This window comes from Desmodus rotundus, chromosome 7 (genome assembly GCF_022682495.2).
Source record: "Desmodus rotundus isolate HL8 chromosome 7, HLdesRot8A.1, whole genome shotgun sequence".
Classification (NCBI taxonomy): domain Eukaryota; kingdom Metazoa; phylum Chordata; class Mammalia; order Chiroptera; family Phyllostomidae; genus Desmodus; species Desmodus rotundus.
Window position 1 is genome coordinate 121,027,458 of NC_071393.1, and position 19,620 is coordinate 121,047,077.

The 19,620-nt window shown below is 36.9% G+C and overlaps 1 protein-coding gene across 8 annotated transcripts in view; it reads right to left on the bottom strand.

Annotated features, from left to right (window-relative positions):
* Positions 1–19,620, bottom strand: part of CEP128 (centrosomal protein 128) — a 353,654-nt gene that overhangs the window by 292,726 nt on the left and 41,308 nt on the right. For all 8 annotated transcript variants that reach the window (XM_045201901.2, XM_045201906.2, XM_045201904.2 and 5 more), the window contains 2 exons: positions 18,049–18,121; positions 5,474–5,590 (listed from right to left, as the gene is read on the bottom strand). In XM_045201901.2, the coding sequence (XP_045057836.2) occupies positions 5,474–5,590; positions 18,049–18,121 (190 nt within the window). The remainder of the gene's footprint in view (positions 1–5,473; positions 5,591–18,048; positions 18,122–19,620) is intronic.

Here is a 19,620-nt window from a genome sequence, read left to right on the forward strand (position 1 = left end):
AGTGAATGTTAAACACTTTAAGTATATTTTATTGATTATACTATTACAATTGTCCCATTTTTTTCTCCCCTTTATTCCCCTCTGCCCTGCACTGCCCCCCTCCCACCAGCATTCCCCACCCTTACTTCATGTCCATGGATCATACATATAAGTTCTTTGACGTCTCCATTTCCTATTCCATTCTTAACCTCCCTGTCTATTTTGTACCTACCATTCATGCTTCTTATTCCCTGTACCTTTTTCCCCATTCTCTCCCCACTGATAACCATCCATGTCATCTCCATTTCTGTGATTCTGTTCCTGTTCTAGTTGTTTGCTTAGTTTGTTTTTGTTTTAGGTTCAGTTGTTGATAGTTGTGAGTTTGTTGTCATTTTATTGTTCATAGTTTTGATCTTCTTTTTCTTAGATAAGTCCCTTTACCATGTCATATAAGAAGAGCTTGATGATGATGAACTCCTTTAACTTTACCTTATCTGGGAAGCACTTTATCTGCCCTTCCTTTCTAAACCATAGCTTTACTGGGTAGAGTAATCTTGGATGTACGTCCTTGTCTTTCATGATTTTGAATATTGATTTCCAGCCCCTTCTTGTCTGAAAGGTTTCTTTTGAGAAATCAGCTGATAGCCTTATGGGCACTCCTTTGTAGGTAAGTGTCTCCTTTTCTCTTGCTGCTTGTAAGATTCTCTCCTTATCTTTAATCTTGCATAATATAATTATGATGTGCCTTGGTGTGTGCTTCCTTGCGTCCAACTTCTTTGGGACTCTCTAAGCTTCCTGGGCTTCCTAGAAGTCTATTTCCTTTGCCAGATTGGGGACGTTCTCCATTATTTGTTCAAATAAGTTTTCAATTTCTTGCTCTTCCTCTTCTTCTTCTGGCACCCCTATGATTCAGATGTTGGAACGTTTAAAGCTGTCCTGGAGGTTCCTAAGCCTCTCCTCATTTTTTTGAATTCTTGTTTCTTCATTCTTTTCTGGTTGGATGTTTTTTTCTTGCTTCTGCTTCATATTGTTGATTTGAGTCCCAGTTTCCTTACCTTCACTGTTGGTCCCCTGTATATTTTTCTTTATTTCATTTTATAGCTTTCACTTTTTTCTCTATTTTGCGACCACACTCAACCATTTCTGTGAGCATCCTGATTACCAGTGTTTTGAACTGTGCATCTGATAGGTTGGCTATCTCTTCATCACCTAGTTCTATTTTTGGAGCTTTGATCTGTCCTTTCATATGGGCCATATGTCTTTGCCTCAGTGTGCCTGTTGTGTTGTAAGGGGCTGAGCCTTAGGTATGCACTAGGGTGGGGCAACCCACATAGCTGCATTGTGGCACTATATGTGGGGGAGGGGTCAGAGAAGGAACAATCCGCTTGTTTGGCTCTCGCCCCACTTTCAATCACTTTCCCTGCTGCCCACAAGCAAACAAGGCCCTTCTGGTTCTGATTCCTGGATTGGTGGACTTGTGTATGTTCTTGGACCTTGTGAGTCTCTCCAATGAACTCTCCTGTGAGGCTGGGAGTCTCTCCCACTGCTGCAACCCCCACAGGTTTTTACAACCAGATGTATTGAGGCTCTCTTTTCCTGTGCTGGCACCCTGGGTTGCGCAGTCTGTCTCGCTCCCCAGTTGTTCATCTTGGTTTGTCCTCACACAAATGTGGGACCACCTGGTCCTCCAGCAACCACCTTGCTGCACATCCTCTCTGCCCCTGCTACCCATCCCCACCCCTACTATCAGTCTGAATGAATGTTTCTTCTTTAATTCCTTGGTTGTCAGACTTCTATACAGTTCAATTTTCTGGCAGTTCTAGTTATTTTTTGTTTTTAAGTTTGTTGCTGTCCTTCTTTTGGCTGTGCAAGGAGGCAAAGTGTATGCCTCCATCTTGCCCGGAAGTCCTAAACAACACTTTCTTATTTGCACAACAGTTCAACAAGGAAAGACTGATGATGGTTATGGGCTTATATTTGAATTTTACTAGTAAAAGTTCAGAATACTGGCATAACCATTTAAAATTGAAAGATATATGAACAGAATATTATTACAGAACTAAAACATTCATCTCTCTAAAGAGACCTCTGTTGAGGTACCAAAACAATGTGTTTAACCTGTGACACAGGAGGTCTGAAGGCCAGTGAAGACCCTCATAGGTTACGAAAGTCTGACATTCATGTGACATCAGTAGCACAGCACTAGAGCCTTAAAAAAGGGAGCGGATGCCAAAGAATGCATAGCCCCTTTGCTTAGACTAACAGAAAAGAAATAAAAATAAAAAACAGAAAAGAGTCAACAATTCCTTAAAAGCTCTAAACAAGAAAAGGTGAGTGGCTTTCCCACAACTGATTTCCAATGATCAATACTGTTCTTAATTAAATGGGAAAAGATAAAGCTCTCAGGACCTATTAGATCACTAAAAAGAAATGGGTTTTAGCCAAAGGCACAGATTGCCTCCCTGTAATATGACATTATACCTCAAAATCTCTGATGTCGTGGAATTTTTAATGAACACCCCTAATCTCCTAACTACTTTTAAATGTCATAATTTTCACTAATATTTAATTATATATTTTAGGGAGACAGAATGGCTAAAAGTGTAGGCATGCTTTGTCACCTACAGATTCAAGTTCTTTCCATAGCCAGAAACAAAATACACCAATTATTACTATCAATCAATATAGGTATTATCACAAGTATTTTTTAATATTGAAAAGAAAGCAAAGTATTTTCTCTCCTTAAACACAATTTTTGCCAGAAAAGTCTTGGCCACTTAACTTGAGAGTAGGGAAACACATCAGCCTAAATTAGTATTTCCCAGTTTCCACTGCACTATTTAATCCAGAGCCACCTTTTGAAAGCATATAGGTCACTGATTGTATTAAAGTGACAAAATATGAAGTTAAACATTTCTTATCAATAGTGATCCTCTATTGTATTGTCAGAGATAGAATTCCAAATCACAGCTCAAGCTTTCAGTCAAACTGACAATTACAATGCAAATATTCAGGTTCCAGTATCTCAAAGGGGAGGGGAAGCAATCTTCCTCTACCTCTTTCTTTGTAATTTTGTGCATTCTGCAAAGAAAGAAGAAAATAGTATGGAAAATTTCTCTAATTTTCTCTTGCAAAAGAGAACAATTGTCTCTTCAGTTACTATTATTATGCTCACCAGATGCAATTTGCTCTGAGAACAAATGTATAAAAATCAAGGTTAAAAAAAGGCTGTATCTAATTATTCAACAAAGTATCCTCTTCAAAGTAATTACCAACTAAAAAGGGTATGTCTCTTTTGTGAAATGAAGGAAAATGGAATTTTAGAAAACAAAAGCAGATTTTTCTATCAGCTTACATTATAATTTCAGCATTGCAATTTTTGTTCCTAATTTTCAATCAGCAATATATTTACTTTAATTTTTTTTTAATCTGTCAATTAATAAGGGTCAATAATCTTCAGGCACAAATAAGTGGATTTGTGGAATATCACTTTTGAAGAAAAATATTTGGCAAAAGAAAAAATTCCTTCTGTTTTTAATCTTTTTGTTTTCTTGTTTCTAATTGTATAATTTATATATAGATATAAAAAACATTTTAAGGGAATTTTGACAAATTTATTTTCTATAATAATAATAAAACTTTGGCCCTCACTGAGTAGCTCATTTGATGAGAGTGTCATCCTGATATTTCAAGGCTATAGGTTCGATCCCTGGTAGGGTACATATAAGAAGCAAGCAATGAATGCATAAATAAGTGGAAGAGCAAATCAATGATATATATTCTCTCTCTCTCTCTCTCTCTCTCTCTATATATATATATATATACACATATATATATACATACATATCTCCCCTCCCCTTCTTCTCTCTAAAATCAATAAACAAAATTTTTTTAAAAATATAACCAATGTAATAAAATGAGAAATCACAAATCTATACCAATAAAAATGAATGAATGAATGAAAAAAGAAAAAGGCAAAACCCTTCCTTACAATAGGATTCCAACTAACGTAAGTAAATAAAATGATGGAATTTTTTCAAAAAAACATCACTTAGCATCCCTTACAGTAATAAGTGTTTCACCACACAAGAATCAACAATAGGTGCTAAAATTCATGGGTATAATAAGAAATAGGCTCTTTCTAAGTCTCAAAGAGTCTCTCCACAAAATAAACATTAAAAGCACATAACAGTAACTTTACAGCGGAAGAACTTGGCAGACAACACCTAACCAAAGGTTCAGTGTTCATCGGCAACGAGACAAACCTACATTACGTGCATCCTGACACGACGTCCCAGGAAGGGCTCAGTACCAGTCCCCTGGGTTTCCTGCCAGAAGTCCATAACTTGAATCTAGTTGTGAGGCAACATCAACAAACCCGAAATGAAAGACATTGTACAAAATAACTGGCAAGTACTCTATAAAGTGTCAAGGTATGAATGACAGAGAGAGACTGAAAAACTGTTCCAGATTAAAGGAGACTAAAGAAACACGACAGCCAAATGCTGTACGTGACCCTGCAATGGACCAGGAAAAGACATTAGTGGCAAAACTGGAATGAAACCTATAGACTAAATCATACTACTGATCCCATGTTAATTGCCTGTGATTAAGGAAGAGAACATACATACCATATTATTTAAGTGCAAAAATATTTACATATGTGCAACCAACTCAAAAAAGTGTGTGTGTCTATGTATTGCATACAAACATGATAAAGCTAGTCTAGTAAAATCTGAATACTGGGGGAATCGAGGTACATAAGATATACAGAAATTCTTTGTTCTAATATTTCAACTTCTTCATAAGCCTGAAATTTCAAATTAAAAGGGTATCTAAAAAGTAAGTGACCTCTATTTTTAACTGGTTTGATGATAGTCTGGTCCAGGGGTTGCCAAATTTGTTTTATAAAGGGCCAGTCAATATTTTAGGTTTTGTGGGCCATACAGTCTCTTCCACAACTACTCAACTCTGCCACTGCGTCACAAAAGGACCCCCGGAAAAACTGGAAATAAATGAGAATGGCTGTGTTCCAATAAAATTTTATTTACAAAAATGGGGCAGATTCAGTTCATTTGGCCACAGTTTGTTGACCCCTGACATGTCAAGAAAAATTAATCAGAGTAATTATACTTTCAGGTAACATTTTTGAGCTCATTCCAGACACCACGTTAAGTGCTCTACTGACATTAACTCACTAATCCAGCACCAAGCCGATGGGGTTAAAACCATAATCACTTCCCTTTCCACAGAGGACATGGGCCTAGAAAACTTTAGAAACTTGCCTGTGGTCGCACAGCCAGCAAGCAGTAGACTCTGGGTTTGACCCAAAGAGGGTTGTCTTCACCTGTTACACTATAACCAATCTGCTACATCTCTCCTGTGGGCTGAGGACCGCCATGCGCAACAACTAAGGAACCACTGCCATTTTAACAATGGCTAAACAAATATCCAAACTCAAGATAAACATTCTGAGAAGGTGTTTTTCGCAAACCTCTTGCAGCTGCAAAGAAATGAGCCCCAGTTGATCCTGACGTCTCTCCACCAGCTCTCTTTCTGTGCGCATCTCTCTTTCTATTTCCTGAAGCCGTCGCTCCACCCGATCCGAAACCTTAACACAAACAAACAAAACCAGTGACATTACAGAGCTGCTGGGAAGAAAGGCTAAATTAAAGAGCTATTTTATGCTGGATACACAACTGCCTAAAGCTTTAACACTGGCTTGTTTGTAGAGCCCTTTTTCATGACCCAATTAGAAACCAGATGGCAAAAAATAAAAATGACTGACAATTTTCAAAGAAAACAATCATCAGTCTCAAAACAATCCAAACCTGGATCCCAATAAAGGACTTACATTTTTCAAAGTATAAAATATTAATTCAATAGATTAGTTAAAAATAATAAACTAGAAAAGAGTGCCCTCTGGTGAAATAGAAGGAAAATAGCAATTTTGCAAGCTATGGCATTTATTAATCTGATAAACTGTTCCATCTATTTAGTTCCTTATCATTTTAATTATCTATAAGCATGACCTGCCTAGGAAGGTTTTGATGTTTATGTGCAGCAAATAATTGAAAGGGCTTTTCATTAGTTTGTCAATCTTGTCTACTGTGATCTGCTAAAAGTAAGCCAGCTATAAAAGATCAAAAACTAAAGTCAAACTAAAAAATATTTAATTGGCACTCTCTAAAATAAACATGAAAGAATTTTTATGTCTGATGCAAGATTTTCCTTGCTCAAAGTTTGGAAAATACAAAAACACGTCATGCATTATCATTCTGTACTCCCCAAAATTAAAATCTGTACTATTTGACAATGTGTGTATTTGGTACAGGTGAACAGAACGTGTTTTAAAAGAAAACGCGCATTCATTTAAGAGAAACAATAAATACAGTCCTGTTATAAGAAATCTTTTGCCACCAAGTCTACGTAGCCAAGAAAGGTTCTGGTCACCATTTAAGAAAATGTTCTAAACTAGATTATGGTGACATTTGCACCAGTCAATACATTTACAAAAAATAATTGAACAATATACTTAAAGCAGATTAATTTTATAATAAATTTTACCTCAGATCAAGTTGTTTTTAAAAACGCATTGGTATGCATAAGCTTAATAAGTCAAAAAAGGGTGAACAAAAATATTCTCTCAAAAAAAAATCAGTAGTTACTTTTTACTAAAACTGGTGTTTCCAGTTTCACTAAGTCTGGTGTTTCCAACTTCTAGTGCTTAAAAACAAGACATTTACTATGATAGTCACAGTTCTTTAGTAAAAACTCAAAATTCTCCTCAGCATCAAGCTTCTGATTTATCCTGAAAATCAACCCTAATATCCCAACAAAAAATTCACTACTGCATATGAAATCAATGCAGCACCTGGTGTAAGAGAAATAATACTAAATAATAAAAAAAACCCCAAAACTCGTTAACTCATTCAATTCTTACAAAATGGAAGTATCTTTACTGCGCACTGTGAATGTAAAAAGTAATAGCAACACACCAAAAAATAAATAATACAGAGCCCTCAAAATCATTAGTATGGCTACTATAAAAAAAAAGTGGAGAAATTGGAACTGGTGCACTGTTGGTGGGAATGTAAAATGGTACAGCTGCTATGGAAAACAGTGTGGTGGTTCCTTTAAAAAATTAAAAATAGAATTACCATATGATCCAGCAACTACATGTCTAGGTATACACCCAAGAGAAGTGAAAGCAGGTCACAGCAGCATTATTCACAAGAGCCAAAAGATGGAAGCAACCCAAGTCCATTGCCAAAGAAACGTGACTTATACATACAATGGAATATTACTGAGCCTTAAAAAGAAAGAAAATTCTTACACATGCTATAAGATGGCTGAACCTTGAAGAGATTATGCTAAATAAAACAAGCCAGTTACAAAAGAAAAGTACTGTATCACTCCTGTTACATGAGGTACCTAGAATTGTCAAATACAAATATAGAGACAGAAAATAGAATGGAGCTTGCCAGAGGCAACATGCCTAGGAAAGGTTTGATGTTTTGAATGGGATCTTGTTACTTAATGGGTATTGATCAGTTCAGCTTCGCAAGATGAAAAGAATTCTGGATTTGGTTGTACAAGGTGAATGTATACAACACTACTGAATTGAACACTTCAAAATGACGCGGATAGTAAATTTTACGTTATATATTTTACTACAATTAAAAAGAAACAATCTAGAATGATTAAATGTAAGAAATAATCTGCTAACACCATCCATCAAAGAAAAACCACTGTTAACATTTTGTTGTACACTTCCAGAAGTTTTCTAAGCATATGTGCATGACTAGTCAAACACATATCTATTTCATTTCTTTTTTTGAACAAAAGTTGAGTATTTCACATAGTGTTTTACAAATTTTTTTGCTGTTCACGGAATATGGACAATTTTCCATGATAATAAACAAATCTACATATTCATTCTTAACAAGTGCATAGTTCTCCATAATTGATTAAAATAATTCCCTATTGATAACAGGATAACAATATTTATTTTTACTGGTACATGCTGTGACAAACACTTCTATATAAGATTATTTTTATAAACTAATGATACAAACTTTAAGTGAAATTGTTAAAGACATGAATCACTGATGAAGTTACTAACCAGGAATCACACAACTAATCAGTGAGAGAAATGAGACCACACTGGTCTCAATTTCCGGTAGTATCTTGTAATGCCAAGTCCATTTTCAGGCACTCCCTCAGGAAGCATGTGTGAACACTAAGCGGTTCCAGGTAGCGTGCTAGCTACAAGTTCACGATACAGCAATACACAAGCTGCATCCACAGACCCTGCCTTCTAACAACTCGCTATCTACTGAAGACCAACACTGAATAAGAAGTTAGGATTTCTCTAATTAAACTCGATGAGTTGGATCAGTTCTATACGTCAGGTAAGAAGGCTGTGCATATTAGCATCTTATCAAAATTAAAGTGGTTCAAGTAACCAAATACTGAAACCAAAATCTAAAATTCCTTAAACATTATCTACTTCACCACTTAGACATTATCATCACATGGGGCCAGTGCAAGTGATAATGTAAAGTTGCTGTATTTGGAGGATTTTCTCCCAGCTTTGAAATGTTTTTGTGAAGCAGCTTCTGACGAAGTTTCAGTGGTCCCTTCTTCCTGGTATTCGTGCACTTCTGTAATTTCTTCCTCTTGAGTGTGGATTGGCCCTAGTGCCTTCCTTCTAATGAACAACACAGAACAAGTGATGAGATGTCACTCCCATAATTAGGTTACAAAACACTGTGACTTCCATCTTACTAACCTTGCTGGCCCTCTCTCTGGCCTTCTTGCTTGCTTGCTCTAATGAAACAAGCTGCCGTGTTGTGAGATGCTCTGTGCAAAGGCCATGTGTCAAAGAAACCAAAGAGCCCTCTGACCAGTGGGTCATGACGAACTGACACCTTAGTCCAATAATCGCTAAGGAATTAAACAGGCTAGGAAGGAAATCCATCCCAGGCAAGATGTGAGAGGAGCGCAGCCATGACAGACCCAGAGCCAAAGGAGCCAGCTAAGCCACGTCTGGACTCCTAACCTACAGGAACGGTCATATAGTAAACATTTCAGGCCAGTAAGTTCCAAAAAAATTGATACACAGCCATAGGTAACTAATGCAATTTTTAAATCTGTTTTCAAATAAATCCTCACCCAGGAAATGAGCTAGTCTGATGAAAACACACACACACATATTCTCCACTCCATCCACAAAATTTCTATCCATTCTATAGAACTTTGTTTTCCACTCCAAAATACTTGTTTTCAGTGGTATTTGGCTTCTGTGTAATGCAGTGATAGATGACCACCGCTTTACTCCCCACTGTGCCACATACTGGCCTTGTGATTAGCCTTCTAAATCAAGCATGCACTATTTGAGCTGTGCAACTAATCTAGTCTCCAAAAAATCAGCAGCATCATCCATAAAATGGGGAAAATAACTTGCCCAGCTTGCCATACACAGTAGTGTGGATCAAAATGTATAGAAGTAGCCCATATTGGTCTGGCTCAGTCGGTTGAGTGTTGTCCTGCAAACCAAAAGGTCACCAGTTCATTTCCTGGTCAGGACACACGCATAGGTTGCAGGCCAGGTCCCCAACTGAGAGCATGCAGATGCAACTGATCCATGTTTCTCTCGCACATCAATGTTTCTCTCCCTTCTTTCTCCCTCCTTTCCCTTTCTCTAAAAATAAATAAATAAAATTTTTTAAAGCATAGAAGTTGTGGGATGGAAAATACAGATAACATGGTAGGGACTAATAGTTGTCTCCAATATCTACTCCCATACTTCCATGTCTTTCGTAATAAAGAACTCTTGTGGCAACCAAATGTAAACAATACATTTTCTGGCCTCCTCAGCTACTAGCTGGCCATGTGACTTAAATTCTGGCAAACGGAATACATAGTGTCAAGTGACAAGTGACAACTTCAAGAAACTATCCATAGGGATAGCGCATAGTTGCCTCCTGCTCTCATACTCATCCCTTCCTCCATCTTGCCTGATACGCAGGTGCTGCCACCACAGACCATGAATCTGAGGTCACAACAGCAGAAAAAGAAGAAGAGCATGACAGAATACCTTATACATTGTAGTTCAGTACAATGGAACCCTGAACTCCCTACTTAAGACTGTTCCACAGCGAGAAATAACTTTTGTCTCTTTTAGGCCACTATTAATTGGAGGTTTCCAATTATTACTACTGAAATTGACCCTTTTAATTTTTTTAACTTTATTTTTATTGTTGCCACTATTACAGATGTCCCCATTTCCCCCCTTTGCCCACCTCCCACCAGTGCCCGTCCCCTCTTCCCCCAGGGCCATCACCAAACTGTTGTCTTTGTCTTTGTCTTTGTCCTGCACATAAGTTCTTTGGCTAATCCTTTCACCTTCTTTCACCTAGTCCCCCCTCCTCCTTTACCCTCTGACAACTGGCAGCCTGTTCCATGTGCCCATGTCTCTGTTTCTATTTTGTTCGTCAGTTTATTTTGTTCATAAGATTCCACATATAAGTGAGATCATACAGTATTCGTCCTTCTCTGACTGGCTTATTTCATTTAGCATAATAATCTCCAGGTCCATCCACGCTGTCTCAACTGAAAGAGGGAATCGCTTAGTGAACCGCAAAATGCTAAGCAAGTACAACTGTTGTCTTACACAACCGTTAGAGCATGGGAGAATCATCATATCCTTGCTCTATTTTATTCTAGTCTGAGGAAAAGTCTAAGTAATAAAATGAACAGACATTATAGTAAGTATTCATAAAAATAAAGCAATACACACACACTACTAGCATGTCTTAAAATGAATAAACACACAAAGCCTTTTAAGGTTTCCAAGAGTGGTAAAATTATAAACCTCGAAATCCATGAAAGCATCTTTATAGATCCAATCATCCAGACATATCGATATGCTCAAAATATCTCCCCTTTTCTACTGCCAATACCCTGAGTCACACAACCCCAATTAAGTCAGCAACAACCAAAGACCTAAAATATACATTTGGATAGTCCTGGTTTTCTGCCTATTCTTTCTCACCTATTTCTATGAAACATTTCTGTATTAGTTAAGGTACCATCTAGGCTATTTCAAAGAGATTAAATCCAGAGCAGCTTAAATAAAAGTTTGTTTCTGTCTCCTATTACAGTCCAGAAGAAAGCAGGAGCACTGGCAGGCCACTCCGCTCCCTCAGGTCATTCAGGGATTAAGGTTCCTTCCATCTCTTGCTTCGCTATCCCCTAGGTTGTTAGCCTCACTGGCATTGTTTAAGCTGGGTCAGTACACATCCTCATTTCAACCCACATAAACAGAGACTGAGGAATCTCCAGACAAGTAGCTTTGTTTTAAAGAAGACAAGTCAGAGTGGCATGCATGACTTTCACTCACACTCACATGGTCTCACCTTAGCTGTGCATGGAATCTGGGAAATGCCATCTCTACTTGAGTAACCACGTGTCCGAAAAAACTGCTGGGGGTGAGAGTGGTGACAGAGGAGTATGGAGATCTGATCCCAAAGAGAATAGAGAACTCTTATACTACGGGCCAGTTGGAATTAGCAGAATTTCAACATATATTTTAATTTTACAGTAGGTCACCTTTCATCCTTCTCAGAAAAGGGTAAGATAAACACCAGTTCTCAGATAAAAATGCTAAAAGAGGACATTTAATATTCTAATTATGAAATTGAACAATATGTAACAAACTACAATCCATGCAGACTTTAATCTTATAAATCCACTTCTAGAGGTTTACTCCGCCAATTTACCTTCCCATGTAAAAACACGGCACATGCGCTGGGTCATTCACTGCAGTGCTGTGTATAGAAGCAGAAGACTGACACAACCTGACTGTCCATTAAGATGAAACTGGGTAAATAAATTACAAAACGTTCATTCAGTGGAATGCTTTAAATACTAAAAGAAAGGAATCAGAATGCTCATTAGATGCTAATAGAGAACAATCTCAAACCTCAAAAATATATTAGGTAAAAATGGCAAAATACAGAACAGTGTGTTTAGTATGCTATCTGCTACCAATTATGTAACAAAAAGGAAAGCAGAGGAGAGAGGAGTCTATCAGGGTGACGACATTTCACTGGAGGCCTGAATGATAATAGGGGGCCAGCCATGCAAAAATCTGGAGGAAAAAAGAAGCCAGTGCAAAGACGCTAATGTAGACATGAGTTTGGCAGATTCAAGGCACGGGGGAAAGACATAATACAGACACTATAATCTATGGTAAGGACTTTGGAACAGAACAAAGATTAGGGAGAATTTTTTAAAGCAGGGGAATAATTCACTGTAATGACAATTTTTGAAAATCACTTGGCTACCATCAGGAGCACAGATGTGGAACATGTAGGAGAAAGAAGACCAACTTCAATGGGGGTCACTGCAGTGAATTTGATGAAGTGATGGTGCTTCAGGAGAAGTATTAGACAGAAGAAGATGGAATTGAGCAAGATTTCAGAAGTAAAAAGGGCAAGATTTTATCATGGACTGGAAATGTGCTCTGAAGAAAAAGACGTATGGTGACTCTTAGGTGCCCACTGGACAGATTATGATGCCATTTTCTGCAACTGAGAAGACCAAAGAGCATGTAATACAGACACGTAATACAGAGCACGTACATAGGAGAGCATAGGCTCTGCACTGAATGACCCAGCACATATTTATCACTGTGGAGTAATAATTCCCAATAAGAATTATTGCAAAGACTGCATTCATTAACACCTCCTCATTTTAATTTTTTATTTCTGGGACATAAGGGGAAAATACTAACCAGCTAATACTAAAAAATACATTTTTATCAGAGACCCATATTAACCAATTGAATTTACTACTAAGATATCAAAAAGTCTAAAGTCTATATTTAGTTATAAAAAATAGTACAATAAGAATAAAAATTAGAATGGCTTTTAAAGCTAGCTTTCAATGAGTGGAGGTGAAACAAAAGCAAAGACCTTCTGTTTCTGGGATTGTGTTCTGACTTTTCAGTGTGTTGATTCCTGAGATCTTTAAAAAATATATGCTGCTATAGAATGCGTTTCAACAAATATGTGTTGCAATCTGTGCAATAACCATGTTACCCTAAATGCAGGGTTCAGAATTCTTACTTCAAATCATAGCCAACTCTTCCAGAAACAGCTGGATCCATGTTTACATTTTTTATTAAAATAATGATCTTTCTATAGAAAACTAAATTAAAATTGACTTTTCCCGCCATGAATAATCAAAGAATAATGCATTCATATCATATTCAACTGGGCAAATTCTAGAAAATTAATTTCCCCTGTAGTATAAGGCCCATGAAATATTATTACCACAATTAAGTGTTAACACAAAATATTTTCCATAATACCATGCTATAAATAATTATTCCCTTCCAACAAGAAGCTTGCAAAACAAACAAACAAAAATCTATGATTCACAAAGGATGAACAAATCAGATCTTGGCATGTATGATAGAAACCAGTACTTTTTGCCTCTCAAAGAAAAATGTGTTCTATAAACTTTCCAGATAAATTTTAGTTACTAAGAAAATGCATGATAAACAATTGCAGCCTCAGAATAATGCACAATAAATGAGATTAACAGTGGTTACCGATAGAAAATGAAATTGGTGAAAGATAGGGGCAGTCATTCATTTTTCTTTGTACAATATTTAAAAGTTTTCCACTGTGAACGTGCATCATTTCGGAAATTTTATTCTAATTTGGGGGGAAACAGCTGCAGTCTCTGAGAAGTTTAATGCTTAAATAACAAAACCATATCTTTTCTGACAGAATGCTACATAAATTCACAAACACAACACAATATATCAAATAGTTATAAAATATAAAAGTTGACTTCAGTTGGAATGAGTCACAAAAATCTATATTTAAGCCTGTACACACTGAAGTAAACACCATGTGACCTGCAGAAGACCTTCTAAAATTCACCAATATTATTTTTAAGTTTTTGCATTAGAAGTCTGTTTCTTAACCAGGACTCCATACACACGCCCACTTGCGGTTCGAGACGCCCTCTGTACAGTCATGAACAATCTTACTTTGAAAGCAAATTTACGTAAAGCACCAAACAAGTTGTAACATCACAACTTAATGTGAGGAACTGGCAGACGAATGATTCAATTAAGTGCACAGTTAGGTGTGTACAATTTTTCTGATTTAGACAATATAAAACAAATAGGTCCTGATGAGCTGAGCACACTGGACAGCAGAGTAAACTAGCCAAGTGTACGCACCAATTACACCAGTGAGCAGTGAACTAGTGAGGTGTGACATCCAGGTGTGCAATCATAGCTTTATCTGATGTGCAGTAATTCTGATCAATAGTAATGGTGACATGAAAGAACCCAGGCTTTCTTTAAATTTATCTGTTGACTTTTAGGTCAGTGGTTACACTTTAGAATTTTAACACTCTAGAGTGACTATGTAGATAGTACTTGCTAGCTAGGTAAAACTTAACAAATGTAATGTGCACTAGGCAAATTAGCATTTTCAAACTCTAATTCAAACCATCCCAAATATCTAACAATGTCAAAAAGACAGCATGACATGCCCATAGCTCCTCAGATCTACAAAGACCTTGGCAGAACACTGAGGATATTCAAGTCTGGATCAAAGCCCTTGTTACAAGCATGCTCACATGTTGTATACCCATGTAGAGAGTAGAAGAAACTTCATACAACAGCTGGAAACCTCTCAAATTTTATGCATTAGAAATAGCAAACAGAGTAACGAAATATGATATATACAAAAAGATTGAGGGAGTTTCACTTCCAAAAATGATGGGCTAAATAATTCGGACCAACCCTTCCAATGAAAATAACTTTGAAGGTAAGAAATAATATTTTAAATAAGTCTGGAAAACTAAAAAGAAGTAAAGACATATGAGACCACATGCAAGGGAAGAAAGAAATTCAGAGAGATTGGTCCATATTTTAGACCACTTTCTCCCTGAAATATCAGCCCACTTAAGAAATGGCAGCTGAGACACTGAGAAGCTAAACACTTTTTAACAGATATGTGGGGTCCAAGGGGTAAAAACTGAAGTTGAAAGCCTTTTCAAGGAAGGGGATCCCTGGCTGAACTTCCCCCAACCCAGCCCCTAGCCTCTGCATTGGAATCCTGAAGGTCGATACACTAACAGTACAGGTGAACCAGAAATAGTTAAAACCTGGCACTGAAGTTTAACATTGAAATATGTCCACAACAGCCCTGACTGGTGTGGCTCAGTTGGCTGAGTGTCAGTCAGCAAAGCAAAAGGTTGCTGGTCCAATTTCCTATAGGGGAACATGCCTGGTTTGCAGGTCTGGTCCAGGTCAGGACACATACAAGAGACAGCCAATAAGATGTTTCTCTCTCACATCGATGTTTCTCACCCTCTCTTTCTCCCTCCCTTCCCCTCTATCTAAAAGTAAATAAATAAAATCTTTAAGGAAATATCTCAACAACAAATAATAGGTAATCAATAATTGCTATGGTCTCTAGCCTATAACAAAAAGCAAGTATGTCCTCTCACATATAATAATTATCAAATTATCTAAGCAACTTATTTTTGCAGAGAATTAAATATATTTTCTGTCATCAACAGAAGATCCCACTAAAAGAGTTTAAAAATGAGAAGAAACAGTTTTAGAATGGGAGATAGTATTTGCAATACATATAATTGACAAAGTGCTCATACACGAGATATATGAAGACCTCCCACAAATCACTAACGAAAAGACAGGCAACCCAATAAAAGACTGGGCAAAAGAGCAAACTGGCGTATTTCAAAGGAGAAAATAGCCAATAGCCAACAAACATATTTAAAAAAGATGCTCATCATCTTTAGTAATCATGAAAATGCAAATTAAAACCATGATGAGATACCATAAACACTCAACACAATGGCTATTACTGAAAGATTAAAGAGTATCAGTGTCGGAAAGGATGAAAGCAACACAAATTCTCATACACTGATAGTAAGAGTGTGAATTAGTGCAGCCACTTTGAAAACCTGTTTCTCAGAACCTGCTAAATTGGAAGGCACCTAGCAGTCGCACTCCATGTTATGTAACAACGGAGATGCATGCACACAGGCGCTCAAATAGTAAGATCAGCCACCACGGCATTATTCAACAGCCCACAATTTGAAATAATTCAAATATCCATCAAAAAGCTTTACCATATGTCACAGTAAATTATACAATGGAATACTAAAGAGCAATAAAAATGAACTAACTGCAAATACATGACACAACACCCAGAAATATCACCATCATAATGTTTAGCAAAAGAAGCCACACACATACAAACACACACAAACAGACCCATGTCCTGACTGGCTGCATTTATATAAAGTCTAAAACAGGCAACAGCAATGTAAAGGGTTATAAGTCAAAATAATAGTCCCCTTTAAAAAGGAAAAAGTTACTGATGAGGAGGGGAAATAAGGAGGCTTCTTGCGTGCTAGTAATGTTGTAGTTCTAGATGTGAGTGCTGGCTACATGGGCATGTTCACCTTGCAATAATTAATCAAGCTATACACTGATATATGTACTTTTATGTATGTGCATTATACCTCCAAATTTTAAAAATTAAAAAAAAGAAAAAACTTCAGCAGTTTCCATTGTCAAGTAACAGATTCCATTCTAGAGTTTATGAGAAGAGCCAGAAGATCATTTACTAAGGTAGAGAGGACCTTAGGAGCTACTTCCTTGAAAGAGTGCATTCAGCTCCTGTTGAGATAGTATGTAAGACTGAGAATGGCATAAATTTCTCCCTGTGTGAACCACTGCAATTAAGAAAGCTACCGATCTATTAATCTCAAAAAAACCCTTCATTAGAAGTATATGATATTTTAGATATTTTAGACAGGTACAGTATAAATAAAAGGTGACCTTGGTGTGCCTGGGAAAATCTAGGACTTTATGTAAAATAAAAAAAATAAATACCCCATGGGCTGATCACATATTAGATGCCACACCATCACGCACTAACTGAAAACACCTGTCTACTTCAAGAGAAGACAGACATTGTATCTTCACCACTCTGGGGATGCCACAAAGAAATCAGCACTAAAAACTCAAGAGGAGCGTGTTTTATGTGGTCAGGTGCTTATTCTTACTTTTGAAATAGGCAGTAATTGAGATGACCTCTGATAATGCAGCATATCCATCTCTTAGCAGATGCAGCCAGGAAATTCAAACTCAAAAAAAAAAAAAAAAAACTTAACATGTCTATGTAAGGAACTATAAACACAATTAACAACTGGAGAAAAACTACCTGCTTTTACTGGGAAACTTCCGGTTTGAATAAAATGTTAAGAAAAAATAATCTGCTAACTTTTCTTGTCTGGAAAAAACAAAAGGTATTGTGGGAAATGAATGAACAGACATTGTTCCTGAAATTGACAAATGTGCAACACTTTTGTGAGAATATCTATTATTTTTCTCTTTTTTAAAAAAACACAGATGATGCAAAGAAATGGACACTGTATGTTCTTTTTTTTAAAATCGTAATTCCACCAAGAACAGTGATTCGATAAAAAGAACCCTCTGCATAATCAGTGTGAACAATCTGAGTATGAGATAATAAAACCCCGGAAGTCGGGGTATGTCCGAGCAGTACTACCTAAAACAAAGACAGCAAGGAGGTCTTTGCAGCAATTGTGTACGCAGTTCTGTAGGATGAGCTCAAACGAGGATGGGAGTGCTACAGAGCCGTTACCCACAAACTCTGTATTTCTCAAAAATCACTTCACAAAAGCTATAAAGGAATGACCGAGTCAGTAAAATTTAAATTATTCATAAAAAAACTCTAAAAACTAAAACAAATGATAAGTCTTTCTCTAATACGCTACCACTGTAAATATTTAAAACTTCAACACTTACAATTCGTGAAAATTTTGTAAGAGCTGTAAAATGTATTTTTAGACAAAATGACATCACCTTTGAAAGAGTTAAAATTTACTAAACTTCACTGTGAGTACAATGAGCCCAGCCACCCTCTCGACCATCTACATGAGAAACAGAACTTCTTATAAACAAGGAGTTCTCACCATTTCTTGTTTTTTGGTTTCACTGAGCTTCTCAGTCAATCTTTCCAAAGCCCTTTTTGTTTCAGCATCCGACCTAGGCAATAAAGAGAAATACTTTAATTTCGCTATTTGGAAAAATATATACAATTAAAAATTTACAGCATAATAATGTTATTATATACTATTGCAGTGGTTCTCAAATGTTAGCAAACTATGCGATACCTGGAGAGCTTGATAAAAACACAGTGACGAACCCAACCCCCAAAACTTCAGAATCTGTGATTCTGCAATTGGGCTCAAGAATGTGCATTTCTAGAACTTCCTAGGCGATGCTAATGCTGCTTGTCTGGAGACTACACTTTGAGAACCACTGCTATACTGGAACATCACCTTCGATAAACAAATGGGCTGCAATTCCTTCCATTTTAAATTAAGGAAGAGAGAGAGGGAGAGAGGAAAAACTCTTAATCTCACATCCTCTCCAGCAACTCTCCAGCAGTTCATAATCAAGTTACATGAGGGTATGCTGTTACAAACTCGGCCCTCACTGACGTGTCTCCCATAACCTTTTTTCCACCAAATTAATAACATACAGGATCAATAGAAAATAGTACAGAAAGACTTACAAAGAAAAGCATGCCTTCCTCTCTCACACTTCTTACCTCTAGTCCATACCCCACTGGCCCAACCATTTCCATTCTTAATTCTTTTGTTGGTTACTTCCGTCATATTCAATTCTAGACATTTTCGATTGGACCTGTTTTGCAATACAGGGTCCGGCAGAGGTAATGCCTGCCTGAGTGTGGTTAGTAGGGTACGTGAATGTCTCGCATGAGATGGAGAGCAATCTGAACATTTCACCTATAATGTCATATGGTGTGCTTGAGTGTGATAGTGTTATGTTACAGAATTACATGCTTATGATTTCATAATAAAAGATTTTGTAATAAAAAAGGGGGGTCATTTGTGCTGGACCCTGTATTTAGCTCACACACTCTTGTCCAATTTTGGATGAATGTATTGCTATTTTTACCAGTTATCTGTGTGACTTACGTGATATACTTATTATACCTCTTATAAATTATTCCACCATAGAGAATTGATGCTTTTTGCTCATATTCCGTCATGCTCACATTTTAGTCAGCTTCTTACTTGTATCATTAATGTTTTTGTGCTTTAGTTTTTTTCTAAAGTTTCTCATCTTTTGGCCTTATATGGGTCTTATTTATCACATCATTGATACTTTTCTCCCACTTGTTACTGAATCATTTATTAAGAATCAACTCCGTTCGACTAGATTATTCTCAATGACACTTCCTTCTCTAATTCGGTGAATAGTTCCTGAGCATGCTAAGTGGCTCTCATTCTGGGGATTATTTTCACTGAATTTCTGGGTTAGTTTTACTAACTTTTATAACCTCTACCTTCCTCTTTCTTGGTTACCACCTATTTTACTTATATATTCTTAGATAATCTCCTCAAAAAGATGTTCTTATGTAGGGGAACTCACTGAGTTGCAATATGGCTCCAGCAGCAAAGGCATCTGGGAAATGTTGAACTCTTCACTCTGTGTAGCCTCAGGCTTGGTTGACT